This window comes from Camelus ferus, chromosome X (genome assembly GCF_009834535.1).
Source record: "Camelus ferus isolate YT-003-E chromosome X, BCGSAC_Cfer_1.0, whole genome shotgun sequence".
Lineage (NCBI taxonomy): Eukaryota > Metazoa > Chordata > Mammalia > Artiodactyla > Camelidae > Camelus > Camelus ferus.
The window spans coordinates 78,136,171-78,163,773 of NC_045732.1; the positions used below are offsets into that span (position 1 = coordinate 78,136,171).

At 45.0% G+C, this 27,603-nt stretch overlaps 1 protein-coding gene across 2 annotated transcripts in view; it reads right to left on the minus strand.

The window, feature by feature from the left end:
• GAB3 (GRB2 associated binding protein 3) overlaps window positions 1–27,603 on the minus strand; it is a 69,922-nt gene that overhangs the window by 34,909 nt on the left and 7,410 nt on the right. For both annotated transcript variants that reach the window (XR_004317922.1, XM_032474982.1), the window contains exons 2-3: window positions 2,858–3,161; window positions 295–484 (exon numbers count right to left, since the gene is read on the minus strand). Coding sequence is in view for 1 of the 2 variants with exons in the window: in XM_032474982.1 (XP_032330873.1) it covers window positions 295–484; window positions 2,858–3,161 (494 nt within the window). In the remaining variant the exon portion in view is untranslated. The remainder of the gene's footprint in view (window positions 1–294; window positions 485–2,857; window positions 3,162–27,603) is intronic.

Below are 27,603 nucleotides of genomic sequence, written 5' to 3' on the forward strand. Positions count from 1 at the left end.
CTTCTACAACCCTCGCTGACACCAACCCCTCGATGCAGAGGGAAAAAGAGTTGGTTTATATTTTTCACCCTGTAAGTGTCAGATACAGATGAAAATGCAAGGTTAGAACTGAAAGCCACAACGCTAAAATCCCTGAGTCACTTCGCTGGGTACCCTACATGCTTCAGCCTTTCTAGTGGTTGACTAGAAGGTGCTCCTGCTGCACGGACGGACTTAGTCAGGGATGCTGAGCGCATCTCGGTGACGAGGGCAGCACAAGGAAGCTGGGTGCGTTCTGTAAAGAGAGAAGCGTACCTGGCATGGCGCAGTCTTCCAGTCTCACAGTTGGACAGAATCAGATAATCAGGAAGGAAGAGAAACTCTGACTCACTTCCGGTCTCCTCAGTGGCTACAGTACTAGAGCTTGGGTCATCTCTTGTGTGAAGGGCGCTGGCGGGGGATGGCTGCACAGAGGAGGCTGTGCGAGAGAGGCTCTCCACGGAATCTGCAGGACAAATCATTTCCCAGTTGAACGGCTCATATTGGCTCAAACACGATTTCTCAAACAGCATCTAAGAGGCCCAACAGAAAATGCGAATAGCAGCTGGTGTTTGTACTGATGGAGGAGCCCATTTCCCCAAGCTATAAACAATGTCTGGGAAAGAGGGCCAGTGTTCCCAGAGTGAAGTGTTGAATCAATTAAGAGTAAAAAAACAAAAAACAAAAACCAAAAACATCCCCCCAAAAGCCAAGCATTCTTGGCCTGAAACTCTGAAGTTGGATAGTCCACACACAGCTTCTTTAAAGCCCCAGCCCAGCATCACTGTTTATTCACTCAACAAACACACACAGATATATACACATATCTGGATATGTATTTATGCACAACAAATACCTATACATAAACCTACACGTGCATTGTGCATATATGCCCACATAGATATATACATCTGCTTATGTCTATAGAGAATACTTCTTTTTGCACCTACTGTGTGCCCAGAACTGTTATACCTCTGCCAGTACAGAGAGACTACGACCCTGCCCTGCCTGGAGGACAAAGGCCAACTACCACACAGAGAGCAGTGTTCATGACTGACTGCTAACGATGTACGAGGGAAAGGAATGAAAGAAAGAAAGTGCTGTGAAGGCCATGTTCAGAATCTCCCAATGAAAAGCCACAATTTTATGTCCCTTTGGAACCAAGTGGGCAGGAATCCAGGATTCCTGAGTGGCCCAGAACTGCCTGGGTGCAAGGCCAGGCTCGCCTATCCAGCTGGGCAAGTTCCCCACCTGCTCCAAGTTTCCTGGTCTGAGGATAAGACGCGCTCATCCGCTAACTGAGCTCCTGGCCACAATGTGCTGACGACCTATGGTTGCTGGAGACAGAACCAAATGTATCTGTGAAAAGCCACAAGAAAGCTCTGCAGGCGTGGTTCTCAGCTGAAGAGGACTCAGCACCCACATCCTCCGAAAAACTAAGGCGGGCTCCAGGGAATGAAAGAGGTCATGGGGGGTTTGTAGCTTCCTGCAACTTCATGCCACAGCTTTCTGTTTTCTGCCTGGCGCCTTACTCATTTCTGTTCCTCTCTGGATATTGGGAAACATATTACATACCTATGTTTTAGGATGACTCCCAGATGAAGAACTTGACCGAGGACACACATGACACCTAAATTTGTATCTAGTTGGGGCTGGAGGACTTGGTCAGGGGGCTCTGCTTTGTTTGCATGGTGTTGGATTCATTGCAACCTTGCGAGCAAGCGGTATCTGCTGTAGTAAGAATAAAGCACTTGCCATCATTCCATTTCCCTTTATTTGAGGGCTCTCAAAGCTCCTCAGTGTGACTGAGTAGCTTCACTTACTAAACTTCCCTGGTTTGTAAGAAAAGGACTTTGTGGGCAGGGGGCACACCCTAGAGGGAGATGCAACACTGGCTCTTCGTCGCCACCTAGCGTCAGGATGCGGATACTTCCGCAGCAGATAAGAAGCATTCAGCAATGTGGGACATACGGGTGAGGTTCTGTCTGCTGGACGAAGAGGCTAAAAGTAACCAGATTCAAAGTTTCATTGTTTGAGGGTCAGAGCACGGTGCCAGGGGCTCAGCAACAAAGTCCGTGAAGGTGAGTTAATCATACCCCTAAGTGTTTTATGCTGAGTATATTACATAGAAACGACAGTGTGTGTGTGTGTGTGTGTGTGTGTGTGTGTGTGTCTCCCCGCGCGCGCGCGCGCGGCGGTGGCGTGTGGGGGTGGGCGTGGGGTTGTAAGAGAGAGAAAGAGAAAAAAAGAGCCTTGTGGGTCATCTGCTCCCACAAATGGCTCAGAGCAAACTTGGGGCTAATTTTCATCGCAGAGACCTTGAGCCATTTGGAGATACAAGGAATTCTTCCCTGCGTATGATAAGTAGCCGAGTTCTGTCTATCTCCCCTCTACTACTGAACAATCCAACAGGCAACAGAAAAACTGGACTTCCAAGAATTTTTTAAAGGTGGCGATATTTCATATTTCTAGAAAAATCGGAGCCCTCCAGGATATCCTCTGCCATGTTTTACTTTCAGTGTATGCATTGTCTGTGGTGGTGAGAGCAGGTGTCTTTGAAGCCGTCGAAGTCCCCTGTCACGCTCAGATCTGAAGCCTGGCATGATACTCGGTGGGAACAGGTCTGATATGAATTAGCCCAGGGGGAGGGTGTAGCTCCATGGTAGAGTGCGTTCTTAGCATGCATGCATGAGGTCCTGGGTTCAATCTCCAGGGCCTCCATTAAAGTAAGTACAAACAAACAAACAAACAAACCTCAGTACCCCCCCTTCAAACAAAAAACAAACAAAAACCAAAAAATAAATAAAATAAAATAAATTCGCCCAAGCCTCGTTCTCACCTGCACGGTCCTCCACGTGGCCGAGGTTGCAGACCTGGCTGATGCTCCGCACCCACAGCTGCATTTCCTCCTCCGTCTTGGCCACCAGGTAGAACGCCCGAGCGGCGGTCTGGACCACGAACACGAAGCGGTCGCGGAACTCCTTGCGCACGCAGCCCGGGCCGGCGGGCGCGCGCACGGCGCACTCGCGCAGGTCGATGGCGCGCAGCGGGCGGCCGGAGCGCCGGTGGCGGTAGTACTCCAGCACGTCGGGGTCGCCGCTCATGCGGCCGCGCCGCAGCACGAACCAGCGCCGGCGCCAGGCCTGCGGGGCAGCCCAACAAGCGTTACTGCGCGCGGTGCGGGCGCTTCTCAGACCCCGCCGAGAGCCCCTTTCGCGACGAGGGGCAGAAAAGAAGTACGCCCACCCCTGTGAAACCCCAAGCCCGGCCAGCTTTGCGTGAAAGGCCGAGCGCATCCCCTGCAGGTTGGCTTCCTTGGATGAGCTGAAGGATCGGTCATGCTTGGGGATGCACCCCACAGGTCGACGAATATTATACGATTCTCACAATTGATGCCGCAAAGGCATGTAATCCAAATTTAAGTATACCGATGCTTTTAAAAAAATCTTAACGATGAAGAGCAAGAGGGAGGGTGTAGCTCAGTGGTAGAGGCTGTGCTTAGCATTCACGAGGTCCTGGGTTCAATCCTCAGTCCCTCTGTTAATAAAAAAATAAGAAACAAAAACCTGATTACACCCCCACCACCACCAAAAAAAGAACAAGAAGGAAGCTTTCTTACCATTGTCTCAATCCCAAAGCCAATATCATACATTAAAATCAGATGCTAATCACAAGTGCCTGCTGTGGTCAGTGCCACCCAACATTGTTATTTACCCTGTAGAGAATTGCTCAACACAAAAGAAAAATCACATCCCTTGGAGAGGAGAGAAGATTAGCATTATCTGAGGTCGATATGACTGTCTTTTCTATAAGGCCCCCAATGGTGAGTAAAACACAAGTAGATTTCTGAGACAATTAAGTAATGTGGCTGGTTACACTTCCTATGTGAGACACTGTTTTTGAAGTGCTGTCCCATAACCTATTTAATCTCCAACACTATCCCCTCTGGGAAAGGTTAACTGTTTTCGCATCCATCTGATGTATGACTTTGAGGTTCAGAGAATTGGGATGGAATGATGGAAGCCAGTGTTTCTCAGCAAGGACTTGAGGTGCCCTAGGGGCACCTGAAAATACAGTGTTTTCTTTGTCCTAGAAGCTGAAGGGTTGGGGGTGGCAGGAACTATCTGGCCAAAAGCTATCGGTCCCCTGCTGAGAAACAGTAACAATTGGAAGGAACTTCCCTTAGTGCTGCATGAATCTTGAAAAGAGCCAAGTCCCGAAGTAAGACCATCAGGCCTTGGGTATGAGGCCTCAGGAAAGCGGTATTTGCAATTGAGAACAGTTTCTGTAAATTTCCTTGCAAAGCAGAAAGGAGGAAGGAGGCCCCACCTCGAGTCCCTCTCTCCTTAAGTTCAGACGCTCAGACAAGGAGGCCCCGCTGCCGGGCCAGCCGCAGGGCTTTCTTCCATCAGAGATGCTCCATGGTGCAGTTGGTGAATGCAAGTGGAGAGATTTATAGCTCTGAGGTTTGCTCTCCAGGCCAGTGGCCTGTGTGACAGCAGGAAGTGCGGGGTTCCACTAGGAGGCTTGGTGACCACTAGATGGGAATTCTTGCGTATCTTTTTAGCTTCATCTACACCTGACACATTTATAAGCCCATCAGCTTTCCCCAGGAGGCCAGGGGCAAAGGAAAAGCCACCTCTTGGAGTGTTCTCAGCGCCCTCCCTGCCCAGGGAGCATGAGATCTGAGGCAGCAGAGAAATCTGACAAATCTCTGAAGATGGGAAGGCCACTCGTCACTGATGACCTGCAACACGGCTCAGAATAAGAGGGAGGTGGTGGCTCCATGCTGGGCTGGGACAGGGAAGAAGAACAGTGCCAGGCAGGCGAGCCTGGGCTGGGTTCTGCCTTTAGCGACTGCATAAAGCCATGAGGAGAGACGTGGCCACTTGGAAGAGGGACAAAGCCGTGTGATTAAGACCTTGTTTTTCAGATGGGAGAAATAACAGCATGTTCATACGCTCTGCGGAGCCTGGGGCACCCCAAACTTTCCCAAGGCCACTCTGGCAGGGAAATGTGAACAGGAAGTTGTTGTACTTCCCAAAAATGATTCTGAAAGAGGAAGTCAAACTGGGTGCTGAAACAAGTTTCAAGTGAACTCCTCTTAGTTCCACAGAAACAGATTTCTTAGCCTTTAATAACAGTGTTGGGGGGGACAAGGAGCTGGACAAGGGAGTTAGAGTCGGGCCCTAACGGAGCTCAGAAGGCTGGTTCCACCTACTTAGCAGAGCGCTCCAAGAAGTCCCTGCCTGTGGATTCCCAGAGTGTCACAGCACTCATCTTGCGTCTCTGTGTCCATCTGCCCGCTTCCCCTGCTGCCCGCCAGACTGTGCGTGGCCGGGCCTGTGGCTGGTTCATCTCTGCTTCCCCAGTGTCTGCACGGTGTCCAGCATATTAGGATGTTGTTGAATGAATGGCAGGGGAATCCATGGAAGGCCTCCTCCAGGGGGACGTGATGGCTGAGAGGCCCGTGTAAGGGGAGGTACTTCTTGGAGCGCTTTGCTAAGTAGGTGGAACCAGGCTTCTGGGCTTCTGGAAGTGAGAGACATGTGACAAAGACTCTTGAAAGCAATCAGCCAGTGCAACAGCTCTTCCCAGTGAAACAGCTCCCAGTGGCTGAAGACAGGAGAATTTGAGTTTGAATCAGTATAATAATTACAGTGGCTCGAAATCCATCAAATATGTTTAAACCCATGAGTTCATCGTGATATTAAAAATGAAAAAAAGAATCTGTCATCCTCAGAGGATGCCAGGAAACCACTTCATTATTTGACCCTGCCTTTCCTAGTTAAGCTGTCCCAGTGGGCATATGAAGGGAGACACCTTTTTATAAAGGTATTCTGCCTGATGAAGGAAGATGAAGGATGGCATTAGAGCATCACCATTTGCTCTCCCCAGTGAATGAGGAGGTCCTGGCAGTCAGCATCCGCAGTTGATAACTTAGGCAGAGAAACAAAGCCAGATGGTGGGAAGTTCTCTGGACAAAGGCCAAGGCTCTTCAACAGATAAATAATAAGAAGAAAGCGCTCCCCCTGCCCCCCCGACACGGATGGGCTCCGAGGGCTTCTCTAGCTCTGACCATCAAAAGAAGATTGGTTTCCCATCAGCCTTTCCTGCCACAGCCACCAGGGTGACGCACTGCCACCCCGGCAGTACCACCTCCAGCAGCAAAACCGTGCAACATCCTGTAACCTTGTGGAAAAGTGTTTGTGCTCGTCTCTTGAACACGCAGGAGGCTCAAACCGAACTCCTCTAGGAAGATGTGTCTAGATCCTTGGCCTGTTCGCTTGGATGGAATTGTTAGAGGAATAAGTGCATCTCCTCCTTCTGAGCAAAGGCACGCGCCGATTCCACAGTTTACAAACACCTGCCAGGTGGTTTCCTGATAGTCACCCACCAGGTTAAACAAAGGTCCAAGTGCTTGTGAGGGTGAGGCAGCGCTGTGTAAAGGCTGAGGAAAGTGCTACCACCTTAGTACTTGAATCTGAGTTTCCCTGTTATGGGTTGAATTCTGTCCCTGCCCCCAAATTCATATGCTGAAGTCCTCACCCTCAAGACCTCAGAGTGTGACTGTATTTGGAGACAGAGTCTTTACCAAGTTAAAATGATGTCATGAAAGTGGGCCCTAATCCAAGGTGACCGGTGCCCTGATCAACAGGAAAAATTTGGAGACACAGACACACACCGAGGAAAGACAATGAGAAGACACAGGGAGAAGACACGTCTAGAAGGAACCCCCGCCCACACAGCAATCTGGCAGAGCTGAGAAGACAGATCAGAATTCTAAAGTGGTTGAGGTGGTTGAAATCTGCAGGGAAAAGCACTGAAGAGGGGGGTGCTCTGTACAGAAAGGGCTCCAGAAATCTCCATAGGGATTTCCTGCTGAGACTCTGGCTGAACACTAACATGCATGTGAGTGGGGTGAAGCCCCGTGAGGCAAATCCAGAAACAACCACTGGACACACACACACTGAGTAAGCAACAGAGCGCACACGGGGCTGGGAGATGTTTGAGTTCTGACCGCCTACAGTGGAGAAACCTGGACCATTCAGCAGAGACTACAGAAAGGCCACACCTTAGTTAGGAGTAGGCCAAACTAGCTTTCAGAAAGCTTTAAGAAGCCCTGTAGTGGTCACGCTGAACTTCAAGGTCTTGAACTGCTTGCCAAAGCAAAATTCAACACTCTTTAAAGGAAGACAACAAAATCCAGCCACTCAACAATATAATATTTCTGATGTAAAGCATGCCCCCCCAAATTACTAGAAATGCAGAGAAGTGGGAAAATGTGGCTCATAATCAGGAGAAAAATCAGTCCATAGACAGAGACCTAAAAATGACAGAGGTGACATAAGAAGCAGAGAATATTTCTTTAAACAGTCATTATAATGTCGGACATCTACAGAAAAACGTGTACATGGTGAAGAGAGAAATGGAAGATCTATACAGAACAAAATGGAACTTGTGGAGGTAAAAATAGCATATGTGAAATGAAGAATTCACTGGACAGTCAGAACAACACATTAGACACTGGAGAAGTGGTCTGTGAGCCTGAAGCACAGCAAGGAACAGTGTAGGGGTGGGCGATGAATAGAAGACCCACGAAGCTGCTGAAAGTGTGCATTTCTGGGCCTCACCTCCAGTAAGCCTCATTCAGCAGGCCTGGCTTGGGGCCCAGGAATGTGCATTTGTAACAAGCATCTCTACAGATTGTGATGCACAGAGGCAGCCCCCTTTGTAAAGGTAACTCGCCAAGGATGAGGGGAAAGGAAGAAGTTGATCAGGCATGTCAAGAGGGTAGAAGTCAAGAGGCAGTGTGGACACAAAATCTACCTGGAGCCTCAGGGTAGACAGAGATCAAAGGCAGTTTCATGAAACATCTCTAAGCAGGTGTATCATCAAAAACAAATGGAAGACGTCTATCTCAGAACCACTGTGAACTCCTAACCGTTCATGGTTGTGAACCCCTTAGAGAACACGATGAAACTCACAGACCTTCTCTCATCAGAAATGTGATGTGTACACACGCACACATTCACACACACTATTCTGGGCTGTCCTCCCATATTGAACTACCCACTCTCCCTGCGTGCCTTCATCTGGTATGATTTCTCTTAATTACCATCCATTTGATGCTGATTTACACAATTATGTTTCCAGCCCAGATCTTTCCCGGGAACTTCAGATCCATGTAACCAACAATCTGGCATCTCTACTTTTACACATCTAAGAGGTCTCTCAAACTTAACGTGCCCCAAACCAAGCTCCTCACTGCACATGCCTCAAACCTACTCCTCTTGCAGCCTTCCAGGACCTCAGGAAACAGTATGGCCATCTATCCATTTTCTAAACCCAACTCTTTGGTATTTGGAGAGTGATCCTTGCAAGTTCTGTTGACTGTACTTGCTTGTTCTTTTTTTTTTCTCTTGTTCTTTTTGCTTTTCCTGAACATGTATCTCATTTCCATCTCGGGGCCTTTGCCCTACTTGTTCCTTCTTTCACCAGATATCTGCACAGCTGTCATTCAGATCTCAGCTTCCTGTCACTGAGATAACTGTCACCTCCTCAGAGAGACCACTGATCATCCACACGAAGGTGGCCGACCCTACAGTCCCTCTCCACCACTAATCAACCGTACAGTCCCTCTCCACCTCTCACCCTGTCTTAGTGCCCTATGCACCACTTTCAGTACCTAGGGCTTTTCTTTCTCGTGTCAGCGGAGTCCTCGTCTGCCTCGATCTCTGCTTCATTCCCTGGTGCCTGGCCCAGGACGGCTGCTCACTAAGCACTCCTCTTCAAAAACATGACTAGCTGTATGGGCTCATAACAAACCTCATCACCCGGATGGACTCGCCACGCATTTATGTGCTGGGACTGGGGCTGGGACAGTGAGCCAGATAGAAGCAGTCTCTCAGCTGGAAGTTAGGCGCTTCAGTCGGTTAATAAAACAGGCTTTCAAGGCTGAAGACTACAAGGGACAAAGGTTAGAAGTTTGAGCACTTTATTCCTGCACTCAATTCCATTTGCACAAGAAAATAAACCTGGCTGGGTTAGAGCAAGCTTCACTTCTCAGCCTCCAGAATTCACTCCCATAAAACTGAAGTAGCCCATCTGGCTTGTATCCACGGTCAAAAGACACTGACATGAGCTGAGAAACATCCTGAGTGTCTCTGAGGCTTGTAAAGAGACACCTCTGATTTGAACTGCTTTTCTGGCAAGAGTGCTCACTGTCCCTTTGTTTCAGCAGAATTGGCCCCCTGCCCCCTCTGCACTAGTGAAATCTCAAAGCTATGAAATCATTTCCTTCGCATGTGCACAGGATGGGTCGGCAACCTGCCGTTGGTTGCTAAGAATCTACGGACAGTGAGGCCTGGATCTGGTGTGAAAAGCCTTCCAATTGTGTCCGACCGCTCCCTCTGACAGGTAAACGGAGGTGCAGAGTCGCAAGTGGACCTAGTCTGAGGGGCAGCTGAAGTTACCGCAGAACAAAGACACAGCCAGCGAACACCAGCTGGCCTCTAGCTCTCCTGGCGCTTCAGCCTGTGGCGATCTAGCCCATAGGCTGGGTGACAACAGGAACATCACCTGTCTTGGTCCCTGAAATACTTCCGGCATCGGGAACAGTGCACTACTGTGGACCATGTGACTGACTGCAGTGGCTGTAAGGGGTTACCAAGAGTAACCCGTGTGCTGGAACAGCTCGGTATACTGATTGCAGTGGTGGTCACATGAATCTACACACGTGATGAAATTGCACATACACACACACACACAAACACACACACACGCACGCACGCACATACAGCAGGTGAAATGCACAGTAGCTCTTATTTCTTTCCAACCTCCTGGGGATCTAATTAAATTTCTAAGTAAGTTTACAAAAAGATGAACAATCCAAAAGAAGTCAAGAAAGTAAAGAGGAGGAAACCTAGAAGAGGCGGGGCCAACCAAAAGTGCAAAGTGAGATGCTTGGTTTCAATACAAATGCGTCAATAGTTACATTAAATATAAATGCACTCAATGCTGCAGTGAAAAGACCTTTATCGAATGGGATGTGTGCGGGGGATACAGAGATGAGTGCTACCCAGGCCCTGCTCTTACAATGCTCACAACGGTCTCATGGGCCAAGCACTGTGATGAAATGTACCACCTGGACGAACTTGTGACTGCCAGGAAGGTTGGAGTGACAGATGATGAAGCTCGAGAGGGAGACATGGAGGGAGAGGGAGGGGTCTAAGCCGAACCGGAGGCTCTGGTTCATGACTGGGCACGTACGATTATTGCACAATGTTATCAAGTGCTTAGAGTCCCCCAAATGGAACAAGCACAGTGAGCTTCACTGATGCTTTCTCAACTTGTATTTATAATCCTCTGAAGCAGTCAAGGCAGTTAATTTTCCAGAAAAAGAAGTGTCTTCTTCATGGCTTCCCTTTCACGGTTCAAGAACACTGTTTAATTTAAGAACTTGAATTAATAAGATCAGTTGAAAGTAGGGGGAGGGTATAGCTCAGTGGTAGAGCATGGGCCTAGCATGCACTGGGGTCCTGGGTTCAATCCCCAGTCCTTCCATCAAAAACATAATTTAAAAAATAAATAGGGAAATATATACAAGATCTTGTGGTAGCTCACAGCGAAAAAAATGTGACAATGAATATATGTATGTTCATGTGTAACTGAAAAATTGTGCTCTACACTGGAATCTGACACAACATTGCAAAATGACTATAACTCAATAAAAAAAAAGTTAAAATAAATAAATGAGTAAATAAATAAGTAAATAAATGTACATATAAAAATAAAATAAATTAAAATAAATAAACCTAATTACCTTCCCCGAAAACAAATAAACAAACTTTTTTTAAAAAAAAACGGTTAAAATTATGCTGTACATCAGAAACTGACATATTGTAACTGACTATACTTCAATTTTTAAAAAAATCAGTTAAAAGTAAAGAAGAAAGAAAACAGAACCACAGGAGGAAGTGTGATTGTGCCCTTCAACCTGCTTGGTGACCTAGTACCATATCTTAACCCTTTACCAGGCAGGTTTCTGAGCTGGCTGCTCCTGCTAGTCCTGCAGTTCACTGGGAGGGTCTGGGTAGAAACCCAGTGACAGAGCTTAGTATCCTCACAGTCACATGTCAGAGCATGTTCAGCAAAGATGGTTCTAGGATGCAGAACTGTCAAAGCAGTTTCCCCTCATTTTGCTCTGGAGTGGAACATTTCTGTCCCTTTGCCTAAAAAACATTCTTCTCTGGAGTCCAGAAGACACCGGGGGAAGAAAGGAAAGAGGAAGAAGGTTGGCTCTTGTCTGATTTATGGACTTTTCATTTCCTTTCACATCTTTCTGTCCTTCTGACTAGAACAGGTCTCCCTCATCTTGTTTTTCTGGCTGTCGCGTTGCTGTTGACATATACTCCGTACATGTTATTTAGTGTTTACAAAACCTAACGACTCAATCCCTGACTGCCAGGTTTAAGGCCCCCAGGAATCTTGGATGTGGTCCCAGAACATGAGATGAGAGAAAGCATTTGGTAACAACTTGGAGATTTTCGGTAACTTCATCGATGCCCAGCTCCCATCTTCTTCCTGGGGTTTCACCTTGAAAACACTCCAGAAGTTTGGGGTGTGGTGATGTGTCGGGAAAGGTGAACATCCCTGAAGAAACGAAATTCTGGTGAATGTCCTATTTTCTCCGCGCCTTCTACTTCCTTGCCAAGGGGGACCATGAAAGCCCTGGGACACCAGGGCAGTGCGTCGAGAATTTCCAGGAGCAGGTGACCCTTCAGCTTGATGGCCTGTAACCTTCTGCTGGCTACCAGATCGAGCTGGGACTTGTCCCAGGTGTGGAATAACTTCCTGTCATTGTCCTGGACATGGCCTGGCCCACAGGAACCGCTTCCATGGCTTGTCAACAGAGGCAGAAAGTCCTGATGAAGAATGTGTGGCCCAGATTTGTGAAACCTAATACCGCTGATTAAAGTGCTCAAGATTCTATTATGTATATTTTACTACAAAAACATGAAAATAATCTCAGCCTCATACCCGTGAACACAGTGGGGAGGGCTCCCAGGACTGTCTCCGTCAACAATGGGAAAGCAACAGGATGCCCTGACAGAGCCCCGGTCCCTCCATATGTATACCCATAGGTAAGGGTCACAGGTCACTATGACAAGAATATTGGATATAATAATAATTCCATGTCCCAGGAACAGTTCTAAGTGCCTTGGATGGATTACATTAAGTCATTTAACCTGCACATGGATCCTGTGGGGTCCATACCCTTTATACCACTGTATACATGTGAGGGAACTGAGGCACAGAGAAGCACACTGGGTGGAACTCGCATCGTCGACTCGAGGACCCCGGATCTTAACCACCTGCCACAGCGAGATCATCGGCTGCAGTCCACTGACTACAGACATGCAGGTCCAGGGGCTCAGAACATCCCCAGAGGAAGTAAGGAGGGTGTGTATTTGGGTTCCCAAGCCGAGGATAAAAGGTCTAGAAAAGGAGAAAGTGCACGAGCTCACTGTCCAGCAAGAGGTCTTCCTGCTCTTTTTCCTGAAAGACACGACTTTGGAAAGCATTTGGAAAACCTAGTCTCTTGCATGATTAGATATAAGATAGCTGAGGTTTAATACTGAGGGAAAGCCTTCTGGTGTCCCAGTAGTGCCTGGCGCCGAGAGGGCACAGGCAACCTTGATGAAATAAGGGTTTATCTCATTGCACATATAATCAAAATAAATTCCGCCAGAACTGAAGTCTTATATTGAAGTAAGGAAATTATAACAGCACTGAAAAAACAGAGGTGGACATTTACCCAACACTGGCCTCTGGAAAGGCTTTCTAAAAATGTGGCACTACAGCAGAAAGTACAAAGAAAACCCTGCCATCTATTCATTGCCCCAAAGTACAGATGTCTCTGCATGTGAGCTGGGGCCAGAGGGCGGGAGGGAAGGAGGTGAGGATGGCGGGCAGGAGGAGGGGTCCCCGCTCCCAGCGCTGTTCTGGTTGGAGGAAGTTGCTAAAACCGCCTCCCAGCCTCTGGCCAGCACGAGACTCTGAATCAATAGAAGCCACTCTGCCCAAGAGACCACAGGACATCAGTGTTTATTTAAGCTCCTGTCTCAGCAGCAGAGAAGCTCAGATCCCAGAGGGCACCTGCCTGCAGACTTAGCTGCAAGTACCTGGAGTGGAAGAGAACGGCCTCCATGTCAACTTGGTTTCATTACTGGCTCAAAGCGCATGTGTCTGTCAGAAGGAAGAACCCTTTATTGTTTATAGTTCAAGGCAAATTCCCTTGGCCTCCTCCCTGCTGAGCTGAATGTATGTCTGCATCCCAGGAACCCATGTGCGAATCAGGATGCAGACGCATTGGTTGAGTGAATTGATGAGCCCTGGTCCAGGGCCAGCACCGACACTAATGAGGCTCAGCTTCTATGCAGCACTAGAGTCAGGCAGGCCTTGGGGCACGCAGACCATCATCCTAAGATGCTTTTCTAGTCTGCACCCCACTCTTGCCTCAACCCCCCCTCCTGCTCTCCTCATTGTCCCTTGTTTCCGAGTGGAGGAGCCTTCACTGGAACCCTTCAGACACCGCCCTTCCAGGGCGGAGGTGAGGTCTTTCCATGGCTTGCTTGGATTTCCCTGCCCTATTTGGGATTGTTTTCATTCTTTTTGATGAGTTTCACGGAGGGGAATTATATAAACATGTACTCAGGAATATGTCGCTTTCTTTCTCTGAGAAAGTCTGAAGTCACAAAAGCCTGCTGTTTACATCTGTGTTTGCCCAAGGTCTAACAGGGGGGCCTTTGCAGATCTTATTCTGTAAACTTCTGTTCATATAATTTGCCCATTTTTCAATTGGCATGTTGCTCTTTTTCTCATGATTGAGATAGAGCTAAAGGATATGAACTCTTTGCTGCATATGAGGCAAAAATTTTCATATTTGTCATTTGCCTTCTAAGATTAATATTGTTTTTTGAAACACCAATGCCTAAAGTCGTGCTTGGCATATACAGGATGCTCACTAAATATTTGTTGAAGGACTGAATGAATGGATAAATGAATGAGCCAAAATGTTTTCTTTTCATACAGCAATAATCTATCTTTTCCTTTACACTTTTTGGTCTGCTTTCATGTTTAGAAAGGTTTCCCAACCCCAAGATCAGACAGAGATTCGATAACATTCTCTTCCAGAAATTACATTTCATTTTCTTCTATTTAAATACAACACATCTGGAATTAGTTTCTCATATCTCCATTAAGTGAGATGGATATACAGTTTTATTTGTTGTATTGAGACTGAGCTGTCGTTTTATTTGTTGTACTGAGATTGGTCTACAGGTTTATTTGTTGTACTGAGATTGGCCTACAGGTTTATTTGTTGTACTGAGATTGGTCTACAGGTTTATTTGTTGTACTGAGATTGGCCTACAGTTTTATTTGTTGTACTGAGATTGGCCTACAGGTTTATTTGTTGTACTGAGATTGGCCTACAGGTTTATTTGTTGTACTGAGATTGGCCTACAGGTTTATTTGTTGTACTGTGATCTTCTTATGAATTGGGTATCAGGATTATTGAAAAAGTTTGCATCTTTTTTTGTGCCTAAATAGTTTAAAGAGTATGAGAGTCATCTGGTCTCTAAAGTTCCAAAGATCTCAAAGATAGAAACATTCTGAGTCTGGCGTCGGTCTTGGAGGAAATTCTCTGACAATGCTTTTCATTTCTTTCATATTTACATTGATCAGAATCACATTTTCGGGTCTAAGGCTTTGAAGTGTGTACTGCTTTTGGGCCAGGCAATGTTAGAATTCTCACTTGGTGTGAAAATTTGGGTGGGGTGCAATTACAACTCAAACTTCAGTTTAATTTCGAGTTACACCACACTCACAGCCAAAGACCCCAAACCACTGACTTCTTGTCAGCGCTGAAAGCCACAATGTAACAGCCTTGCTTCTTGTGAAATAGGAACTGGTGGTGATGAACCGAAACAATTACAGAAAAGGAGGCCTGGGAGGGGACAGTACAGCAGCCCGTCGGGACCATGCTGGCAAGTGGAGATAAAGCCAGGCCAACTTCTTATGTGGAAAGAAGGCAAGAGAAGTTGAGCTACCCAAATAGAAGGTCTCTAGCAGAAGGCTTTGCTAAGCCCTGCAGCTGCAGCGTCATGGATGGAAGGGGCAGGCCCGGCCTGGGCAGTGAAGAGGAAGGCTTTTACCCACACACTTGACAGGCACTACTTGGCAGGAAGCTACCGCATTTTCAGGCACTTTCAGGCACCAACCTGCAAGGGAAGGAGCCCCAACTTTGATGACACTCACTGCAGGCCGTGGCCCCTGCGCTCCCAGTGCAAGGGGCGGGGGACGGACCAGGACCAGGAGGGGTGCTCCACCCCAAGAAGGACACCCACTGCGACCCCTGCTGTCCCTTCAGCGCTACCCCAGCATAACACAAGTTGGGAGGCCTGCCCCACGCCAACATTATAAAACAGATTTTTCTCCATTTCATTTGCTTTTCATCTTTGATGGTTAATTGTTACACGAATATACTGCGAGATACCAAACAAATGAGAAACTATAAAGGAACTGATGTACAGATTTGCTTACCAAACATTCAAAAATCTCCGTGGTGAGAGACTCTTTGAGCAAAGTTGAAATAATGAACTTGTAGGGAGCTACAATTTAAGAAACCAAGTCCAGAAAGAGCTTCTATGAAAACACTTAGATAAATATAAATGACCTCATAGGAAAAATGCGAAAGAAAGAAGCATTTCATGGAAGAAACCAATGGCCCCAAATCATATATCTAGAAATTGCTGAGTAAAACTATGATATCTTTGCCCATCAGATTGGCCAAAATTTTCCACCATGTACACAACGATGCTAATGTCATTATTTTTAATGGGTAAAAATCAGAAAGAAACTAAAGAGCCATCAAAAGGCTAAATCTGTTCCCTCCACACTATATGACACCTCCATCGTCGAAAAACCAATCCATCCGAAAACCCTGCTGGTTCTACCTTCGGAATATACCCCTCCCCTGCCCCCCTCCCCTGTCATCTCTCCCCTGCTCTCCCTGATTCTGTCCTCGTCCCTACAGTCTGTTCTCAATCCAGCTGCCAGAGTGATCGCTCTGAAGAAAAGCCAATGGCCGTGTGATAGCCCCCAAGAGCCTCCATGAGTCCCCACTGCTGCCTTTCCTGTATAAGGGGTATGGGGTGCCAATTTCCAGAAACTCCTAGATCTCTAAAGTACAAAGAAAAGGGTCTCTAGTAGGCTGAGAGCAGTCCCTCAAATAGGGGCTGCAGGTATTAAGGCACAAAAAGACAACCAGATAGGACTGTCTTCCTTACGGAAGTACAGGAATACCACCTCTGCAGGCCATGTGTCCTACTGAGATTGGTGATGGATTCCTCATATTAATGTCTCAGAAAATAAAACCAGATTTGAGTGGTGACTGTGATGATCTAGAGGCGAGTGGATGCAGAGACACTATGGTGGTGAAAGCTGCCAGCGGCCAACTGAGAAAGAGCTGGTTTCCTTTTGCTTCTCTGTGGTGTGTATTTCTCCACTCTCTGCAGGTTCTGAACAAGTGGCTACTTATATTCAGAGAAAGAACTGTGGAGAAGGTCTTAAGTGGGGAAAGGGGGGTTCTTTCTGGTCTTCTACCCAGAGCACTCTAGCCTCAGTCACTTAAATAGCCATGAGCAGAACTCTGGAAAACACACCCTGGGTCCTGACAATGCAACCAGCTCTCTATTGCAAATAGAGAAAACGCTTCGCTGTCCTTTGCCAAGTTCTGTCTTAGGTCCCTTTCCTTCTTCCTCATCACACTCTCTTTGGATCATCTCACCCCCAACCCCACGATCTCAACTCCTACCTCCCCTCCAGGTCCCACGCTGAGCTCTGGACACACACCCCAATACCAATGACTGTGGTCTGCCCCCCAGTTACTGATTCAAACTCAGTATGCTCCAGCCTCAATGTGCTGGCTTTGAGGGTTGGCCCCCAAACTAAGGCCCTCTGTCCCCTAGATGACAGAATCAGGGCCCAAAAAGATGTTGACAGACTGGCACAAAGGACCGATTGCAAAGAAAAAGGTGAAATTGAACAGTAATCAATGTAAGGTCCAGCTTTGGGCCAACACAAAACAAAACCTCTACAGCACAAGGACAGATGAGAGAAGAGAGAGCACAGAGGAAAAGTGGGTTCACTTGACAGGAAGCTCCGTGTGACTCATCAGTGATGCGGCTGCCAGAACAGAGCTGATGGGGTCTCCAGCTGCCCGCTCAGCAGCACAGCATCCCAATGAGGCAGGATCGCCTGGCTCTCCTCTGTTCTGCCCGAGACATTCTCTGTTCGGAGGACTTGACTCAGTCCTGGTGGCAGTTTGGAGCAGGGAACTCAGGGGTGGCTGCATGAACGGGCTCTTGAGGTGGACCAGGATGAGATGGGGCAACAGCAGCAGGACCGGATTCTCACAGTCCGAGCTGTCACACGGTTATTTGGGAAGCATGTTACATAACTGGCTTCCTGTCACTGGAAGTGTCCGGATAACAAATGACGGGTCGAAAACGTGGCCAGTGTTTAATGAGGATACCATTAATATCCTTTCAAATCACAGCAACTGGTGTGACTGGCCAACCTTCTCAGCGTCCCCCTCTCTCACATACCTTTTAATTAAGCAATTGACAACTCCCATTGGTTATTACTCTAAAATCATCCTCACATATTCCTTTTCTGCTGCACTCCCATCAATCCCCTTTCTTTCCTAGTCTCCCTCACAGCTGGGGCCTCCAGATTGCTCCTGCAGACCCCACAGCACTTGAATGATCACACTGACGTACTGATGGGAGGTCAGGGTTTGCGGGAGGCATGAAGAGAGGGAGGTCAGTGTTCACTACTACAGATCAGCAATGAAGGCTGTGAGGCACCAAGTGCTTTGGAATGGGCTGGAGAGTCTAAAGAAAAAGGCTGACAAGCTCAAAGACCAATTTTTGGCTAGAGGCATGGTCGAAACACTCGCCTTTCTATGGCAGGGCTAAAAGAATCTCTTATATCTTACATCCGCAGGCTGTGAACACCCAGAACTAACCTGAGTTTCAGACCACTACAAACTGCCAAATTATTCCACCAGATCTCACGTGTGGAATCAAGAGCATGCTTAAGAAAGGCTGGGACCCTGAGAACCGGACTGGAGAATCTCAAGGCATTCAGATGAGTCTGAGTACCCTAATCTCCCAACTCCCAAAACGCACTGGTAGGACCACCAAGGACTCAGACTTCTCTGCAATGAAGGTTTAGGTCACCTCACCAGGTGAAGAACCCTGATCGGCTAAGGTACTGGCTGAGCAAAAGGGAAACAGGAATCAGGAACCAGAGGAACCATTCATATGTTATGCTTTGCTGTGACATTTCAGTAATTGTCTTTCATCTTTCTTTTCCCTACTATTTCGTGTAGGTCGCAGAAACTTGACAGTTTCGTTCACAGCTCACAGACTCTTAGGTCGGCTCCTGACAACACCAGAGATAAGTGGCATCACTCAGCCTGCCAGTCATCCACGCTCTTTGACATAAGAGAGGAGCAGGTAGGCAGTAGTGACAACAGATTTCTCACCAGAACTACTTCTGAGTTGTGGTTTGGGTGTTTTTTCCTGGCTGTTTAACCTCAAAGCTGGTTCCAGCACTCTCAACATTTCTGTGAGATACCCAATATGTTTTGTTTTATTTTGTTTTGTTGGGTTTTTTTGTTTGTGTTTGTTTTTTTTAAATTGCAGTAGTCAGTTACAATGTGTCAATCTCTGGTGTACAGCACAACGTCCCAGTCATGCATATACATATATACATATTCATTGCCATATTCTTTTTTCATTAAAGGTTATTACAAGATATTGAATATAGTTCCCTGTGCTGTACAGAAGACATTTGTTTATTTATTTTTATGTGTCTATTTTTTCAGGATCAGTTTCTGTTGCTTGCAAATGAAAGCCCTGACTGGTACAATAGCTAGAAGGAGTGTGTGGTCACTCTGCGTTTCCTCATCTCTAAAATACACCAAAATCGAACGGAGGAATTAATACATTAAAAAAGGAGAAATTAAAGACTTAGAGAAATTAAGAAGTAGTACTAACTATCATCAAAAAACTGGTTCAACTCCAAAAACAAAAATCAACAAAGGAAAACCACCAGCTGACCTAACCAACAGGGGAAAAGGGGACAGAGTGCAAATTCACAATGATAAGGAAGAAGTACCTCTCGGAAGAGTAAAAGCAAATTTTAAAAAATCATAAGAACATTTCATAAAATTATATGTAATTAATTTGATAGCCAGGATGAAATAAATACTTTTCCAGGAAAAGTACAATTTACAAAACTGACTCAGGGAGAGATAGACTAAACAGATCAATTTCCATAAAAGAAATAGAGTTGACAGAGATCTAAACACACAAAAAAAGCACCAGATATAGTTTAGAGGGGGAATTCTGCCAAAAGTTCAAAGTGCTGTTAATTCCAACTTTACTTAAAATATTCTAGAATATGGCAAACTTCCAATTTTTTACATGAGCCAAGTATAAAATTTATGCCGAAATCTGCTAAAGACTGTACAGAAATAAATAAAGGCAAACTTAAAGCCAAAGACCAATCTCACTTATAAATACTGATGCAAATATCCAATATGAAATGCTAGTATGCGTAATCCAACAACACAATTAAAATATACCCTGTCCAACCAGGGCTTATTCCAGAAATGGAAAGGTGGTTTAATATTAGATAATCTATTAGTAGAATTCACTGTTTTGCTAGATTGAATGCAAAATTCATATGGTGAAAAACTTTTTATTAAAAATTAATAATGATTTTTGATGAAAAAAACACTTGGTAATACAGGAATCGTGGAATATTTCACTAACATGAAGAAAATGGATTCTCCTAGCCCCAAAGCCAGTATCTTTCTTTCTTTGAAGAACAGCTTTATTGAAGTATAGCTGACAAAGAACTGTACGTAATTTGATGAGTCTGACATATATAAACACCTGTGAAACCATCACCACAATTAAGGTAATAGACAAATCCATCACCTCCAAAAATTTACTGTGTGTATGTGTATGTGTGTGTGCACACAGTAAAAACACTTACATGAGATCTAACCTTCTCACAACTTTTAAGTGCATAATATAGTGTTGCTGACTACAAGCACGATGCTATACAGTAGATCTCTAGAAGTAACTCATCTTGCATAACTGAAACTTTATACTCATATGGGCCAGCAATCCTGCTTCCAGGTACATACTCAAAAGAATTACATTCTGCATCTCAGAGAGATACTTGTGCTCCCGTGTTCACTGCAGCATTGTTCATAATAACCAAGACATGGAAACAGTCTAAGTGTTCGCTGATGGATGAATGAATAAACAAAATGTGTTCCTACGGTGGAATATTATTCAGCCTTCAAAAAGGAAGGAAATCCTGCCATTTGTGACAGCATGGATAAGCCTGGAGGACATTATGCTGAGTGAGGTAAACCAGACACAGGACAAATACTGTGTGATTCCACTTATATGAGGTCCCCAAAATAGTCAAACTCACAGAAACTGAGACTAGGGTGGTGGTCGCTCAGGGACAGGGGGAGGCATGCCTATAAAAGACAAGATCTAAATAAGATTGCCCATTATCAATATTACTGTTTCACAGTGGAGTGTTAACCAACATGGGTGGATTGTTGAGGGAAAAAACAAGGGGAAAAGAAAAAACGAGATGCATAAGGATTGAAAAAAGAAGTAAAACTTTTTCTATTTTAGATGACATTGTACACCCAGGAAATTGCAAAAGCATCAGCTGAAACACTACAAACAGTAAGAGGATGCAAACGTAAGAGGTTAGAGTATTAATATGTTGAAGTTATACTGCACCCAGTTTTGTGCATCTCTAAATGAATCCGGGCCCACCTGCTGCCTCAGTGGACAGTCTCTCCCCTCCCGCCCAGGCCCAACCCAAATGAACCCTCAGCTGTGTCCACATGACCTTGTGTCTTCTCATGAAACTGTGGCCAAGTCAGTAACATCACTGTCACTGCACTGAGGTCTTCACCCCTACGAAGCGCTGGCCAGTGGAGCTTTGGCTCAAGTTCTATTTTCAAAGGAACTCAGTGAAGACAGAAATCAATAGCCTCACACAGACAAACAACAGTTAGAAGATACAATGGAGAGAAAACCCCGTTTACAAAAACCAACCAACAAACACACACACACAGGCCTAATAAGAATGATGTAAAGACCAAAACTCTTAAGAACTATTGAAGACCCTAAGAGCTTTTGTTTATATTATTTTACTGTAGCAGAAATTAAAAGTGAAAAAAAAGAAAAGAAAAAAGAATTATGTAAAGACCAGAGTGAAAAAAACACTTGGAAGTACTCCTGTAAGACATAAAAGCAGACTTGAACTGGAAAGACAGATGCTCCTGGCCAGAAAGGCTCATCATCAAAACGTCAGCTCTCCCTTGTCACAGAAACCGCCTTCCCAAGAACAGGTTTTCTTTTGCAAGTAAGCAAGCTGATTCTAAAGTTCATGTGGGAAAAAGAAAATCAAAAAGAGCCAACCTCTAAACTCTAAAAACTCTTTAAAAAAAAAAAAAAAAAAGAGGAACTCTAAAGGGGTCCAGCCATATCAGTATTGAAGCCGATGGTAAAACCTCTAGAATTGGAACAGGGTAATGATGGCACCTGAATTGACAGACCAGTGAAAGAGAACAGAGAACCCAGAAATGAACCGGAAATAAGTGTGGGAATTTCGTATCTGATTAGGAAGGGCAGTATCTCAAACCAGTGAGGGCGCTTTCAGCAAGCGGTGCCAGCACAACTGTATAGCCAAGTGGAAGGAAAAAAACCGGACCCGTTCCTTACATCTGCACCAGGATAAAGTCTAAATATAAAACACACAGTCAGGGCTCCTGTGGGCCCCCGCACAGCCCTGCCCACCGGGCACGACCCTGCCCCAGGGTCATGGTGTCCCAGGGCCCCAAGCGCTAAGCAGGTAACCTCCCTGGGGAAGAAGTGTCACAGGCCTCCCTGAAGTGTGAGACATGTGGCAAGACGCTGCCCTAATGGGGTCACACTGCGCAGTAAGGTACCACCCCTGCTTTGCAGACATGTTTGAGTCCAAGGGCTTTGGCAGGTGGAGCTGAGAGTCCCACTTTTCAAGTCAACCCAGGTTGTGGAGACCCTACACTTAGCATACCGCCCTCAAGCTCCTTCCACCTTGTTGCAAATGGCAGGCTGCCATTCTTTTTTCATGGCTGAGTAATGTCCCACTGTATGCATATACACAGCGCATCTTTCCATAGGCATCTGTTGATGGGCACTTAGGTGGCTTCCATACCTTGACTATCGGAAATAATGTTGCCGTGAACGTGGGAGTGCAGATATCTTTTCAAGTTAGTGTTTTCATTTCCTTTAGATAAATGCCCAGAAGTGGAATTGTTGGATCATATGATAGTTCTATTTTTAATTTTTGGAGGACCCTCCATACTGTTTTCCACAGTGGCTGCACCAAATTACATTCCCACCAAGAGTCCACGAGGGTTCTCTTTTCTCCACATCCTTAGCAACACTTGTTAGTTTTTCTTTTTGCTAACAGCCATTCTAACAGGTGTGGGGGATATCTCATTGTAGTTTTCATTTGCATTTCCCTGATGATTACTGATGTTGAACACCTTTCCATCATGAACCTGTTGGCCACGTGGATGTCTTCTTAAATGAACAGACTATGATATAGAATGGTACAGAGAGTAAGCTATCTTTTGTGGAAGAAAAAGGGGAATAAGCTATATACATATTTCCTTGTATTTATATAAAGAAATACTAGAAGGATGAAGGAAAAAACTAATAAAAATGGTTACTTGAGGGCTAAGGACAATTAAGATAGATGATGACAGACGTGAGGACAAGATATCTCAGTGTATGTTTTAAGTATTTTTTAAATTTTTGAAACATGCAAGTGTACTACCTGTGCGGTGGACGTAAACTAGTCAATAACGGTTTAAAAACTGAGACAAAAGGGACGAGGCCAAGATGGCGGAGTAGAAGGACGCACGTAGCTCACCCTCTCCCACAAATACACCAAGACTCACATCCACAGACCCACTCAGCCAACCAGAGCACCTGCGGAACTCCGACAGAACATCGCCCTCTTCGAAAGACAGAGACGCCAAAAATCTGGTAGGAGAAAAGGAAAAAAGAAACAAGAAAAGGCAAAGCAGAGCGAGACGGGTCCCGCGGGGAAGGAGGGAGAGGCAAAGGACTGCCGCTCATTTGCTGGGTCTTCCCTCTCCAACCGAGAGGCCAGCGGGACGGAGGGGGAGCCTCCGAGGCTCGGATCTGTACAAAGCAGCGCTTGACCGACAGAACTAAGTCAAATGGGCACAGAGGGTCCCTGCGACACCCAGCCCGAGACGCGGGCCGGCAGCTGGGGGCCAGGCCAGGCTGCCCGAGCAGGGCGGGGGAGGCGGGCAGCTGCACCCAGGCGGCCCTGGGAGACTGCAGGGGGCTGCGTGCCCTGGCTGTGGGTGCACAGGGCAGAACCACCTGGGCCCTCCATGAAACAGCACGGCTGATGCGCGCTGGGGGGAAGGGTGCATACCCCCATCTCTGAAAACCCGCGGAAGGTTTTCGGGGGGAAGAGAGGCGGGGCTCAGGTGCGGCCGCCATATCCTCTGGCGCTCGGCACCCAGGTTGGGGTGGGGATGAAACCTGAATCTGTGCCTGGGGGCTCGGCAGCCTCGGAGGCCAGAAGGAGACTTGTCTGCAGCCCGAGTCAGATAGGACCCTTCCGCCCTGGTGCCTCGCAAAGTTCGGCGCCAGGACAAACAAGGAGCTGAGTTTGGACGCGGAGCAGGGGCAGGGCTGTTCCGCGGGCTGGGGGTGGGGGTGGGGCGCCTGCGGAGCGCAGACCAGGGGCGGAGCTGCTGCGGAGCGCCCGGCGCCGGGAGAGGGCGGGTGGCCCCCCGCCTTTCCCGCAGGAACATCGTGCTGGGAGGGGGCGCGATCTGCTTGCCGACAGGCACCGGGAGCAGCACAGACGAGGGCGCCAACGCAGTGCCTCGGGAAACAGCAAGCTGAGCTTCCAAAACAGGACGAAGACAGAAAGACTTCACATTCAGAGCACAATCTCCAGGAGAACACCCCCTCCCCCCCCTTTTTAAAATCGTTTTTACCTGTTGTATTTTCTATTACCTTTTTAATTTTTACTTCTTAAACAATTATATATCCTCCCAGTTTTAATCCCTTTAAAACTTTTCTTTTAAAATAATATTTTGAAAGATCAACGTCATGTTATTTTTATCTCTCGGTTTTGATCTCCTGTTATGCATTAAACACAGGTTTCAAATATACTTTTTTTCTCTTTCCTCCTTTTTTAAAGGTTTTTAAGAGACGTCTCAACCCAATTGCTATTCTGCTTCAACTTGCTCTTCAATTATTCTTTATACACTGTTTTCAAACCTTTTTTTCTCCCCCTTTTCAAAATCCTCTCTTTATCATATCTTTTTTTATCTGTTCTATTTTTATTACCTTTTAAATTTCTACTTTCTAAACAATTGTATATGCTTCTAGCTTTAATTCCTTTTTAAATTTTTCTTTCTAAACAATTGTATATGCTTCTAGTTTTAATTCCTTTTAAAATTTTTCTTTTAAAGTAGTTATATCATTATTTTTTTTAAAATCCACCTGATTTCATTTTCATTTCTTTTGGTTTTAATCTCCTGTTATTGATTATAAATAGGTTTAAAATATCGTTTTTTGATCTTTTTTCCTTTTCTTTTTAAGGGTTTTTAAAAAAGACGTCTCAACTCGAATGCTAGTCTGATTCAAATTGCGCTTCTACAATTCATTATACACTGTTTTCAAACGTTTTTCTTCTCCCTTCTTTTAAAATTCTTTCTCTCTCCCTCCTTTTTTTTTTTTTTTTTTTTTTTTTACTTTTTAAGTTTTATTCCTACATAGGCATTAGATAGATAAATAAATAAACTCCTTTAAGGACCACAATAGATAATTGATATTCCATAAGCCACAGTGCCAGAGAGGTATGAGAAACATGAAGAAGCAGAGGAACCATTCCCAATTAAAAGAACAAGAGAAATCCCCTGAAAGAACGATCTATGAAATAGACATCGATAGCCTACTAGATCAAGATTTCAAAAAAGGAGTGATCAAAGTATTGAAGGAACTAAAAGAGATAGTGTTTAGACAGATAAAATACGTCAAAATTAAATCGAAGCTATAAAGAAGAGCCAAGTAGAATTGGTAAACTCATTGGCTGAGATGAGAACGGATCTAAAGTCTGTGCAAAGCAGACTAGATAATGGAGAGGAACGAATTAGTGACGTAGAAGACAAGACAACAGAAAGCACCCAATCGGAACACCTGCAAGATAAACACATGAAAACAAATGAAAGCAACATAAGGGACCTATGGGATAATATAAAGCATGCCAATCTTCACATAATAGGGGTTCCAGAAGGGGAAGAAAGAGCAAAGGGGATTGAAAAGGTTTTTGAAGAAATCATGACTGAAAACTTCCTAAACTTAAAGAAGGAATCAGATATCCAAGTACAGGAAGTTCAAAGGGTCCCAAACAGGAAGAAGCCAAACAGACCCATACCAAGACATAACATAATCAAGATGGCCAGAGTCAAGGATAAAGAAATGATCCTAAAGGCAGCAAGAGAGAAGCAAAGAGTGAGTTACAAGGGAACCCCCATAAGGCTCTCAGCTGATGTCTCTACACAAACACTACAGGCCAGAAGGGAGTGGCAAGATATATTCAAAGTCCTGAATGAAAAAAAGATGCAGCCTAGTATATTCTATCCAGCAAGGCTATCTTTAGGATACAAGGAGAGATAAAGAACTTCACAGACAAGCAAAAACTAGAAGAGTTTAGCAACACTAAACCCATGCTAAAAGAAATACTGAAAGGTCTACTCTAAAGAGAAAAGCAGCAGGATGCTACAGAAATGAGAAACTCACAACTGGAAAGGTGATAACTCATGAATTACAAAGAAAATAAACACGAAATTATAAAAGAAGACTTACAAATCAATGAGAGTGGGAGAGGGAGGCAGGGAAATATAGAGTATTATTTTCTTTCTTTTTTTAAATTTTTTGTTTTCAGTAGGATGGGTTCGAGATATAGTAATGGGCTAATAGACTTACAGAAAAGGGTAACCACAAGCCAAAAACCTACAAGGGAGTCACAAAAACTAAATAAAATCCATAGTAATACAAAGGAAAATGACCAAACCACAAAAGGAATAAGAAAGGAACAAAGAGGAAATACCAAGTCAACTGCAAAGATAAGTTCAAAATGGCAATAAACACACATCTATCATTAACTACTGTAAATGTTAATGGACTAAATGCTCCAGTCAAAAGACATAGAGTGGCAAACTGGATAATAAAGCAAGAACCTTCAATATGCTGCATACAAGAGACCCACTTTAGGGAGAAGGACACACATAGATTGAGAGTGAAAGGATGGAAAAGGATATTCCATGCAAATGGAAAAGCCAAAAAAGCAGGTATTGCAGTACTGATTTCAGACAAAATAGACTTTAAAACAAAGGCCATAAAGAAAGATAAAGGACATTTTATAATGATTAAAGGAGTGATACAAGATGAGGATATTACACTCATTAATATATATATGCACGCAATATAGGAGCACCTAAGCACATAAAACAATTACTAACAGAGATAAAGGGGGACATTGATGGGAATACAATCACAGTTGGAGATTTTAACACCGCATTAACATCACTAGACAGACCTTCCAGATAGAAAATAAATAGGCAACAGAGAAATTAAATAATACAATAGAAAAATTAGATTTGGTGGATATTTTCAGAGCATTACATGCCCCAAAAATAGGATATACATTCTTTTCAAGTGCACATGGAACATTTTCCAGGATTGATCATGTACTTGGGCACAAAAGAAACCTCAACAATTTTAAGAAGATAGAAATTATCTCAAGCATCTTTACTGACCACAGTGCCATGAAACTAGAAATCAACAACAGAGAAACAAAGGAGAAAAAAAGGAAAGCATGGAGATTAAAAAATATGTTATTAAAAAAAAATTGGGTCAATGAGGAAATCAAAGCTGAAATTAAAAAATACCTTGAGACAAATGACAATGAAAGCACAACCACTCAAAATCTATGGGACACAGCAAAGGCAGTGCTAAGAGGGAAGTTTATAGTGATACAGGCCTTCCTCAAAAAAGAAGAACAATCGCAAATAAACAATCTAACCCACCAGCTAAAAGAACTACAAAAAGAAGAACAAAAAACCCCAAAAGGCAGCAGAAGGAAGGAAATTATAAAGATTAGGGAGGAAATAAAATAGAGATTTAAAAAACCATAGAAAAAATCAATCAAATCAAAAGCTGGTCTTTTGAAAAAGTAAATAAAATCGACAAACCTCTGGCCAAACTCACAAAGAAGAAAAAAGAGAGAGCACAAATTAGCAAAATAAGAAAGGAAAATGGAGAAATTACAACAAATAAAATAGAAATACAGAATATCATTTGA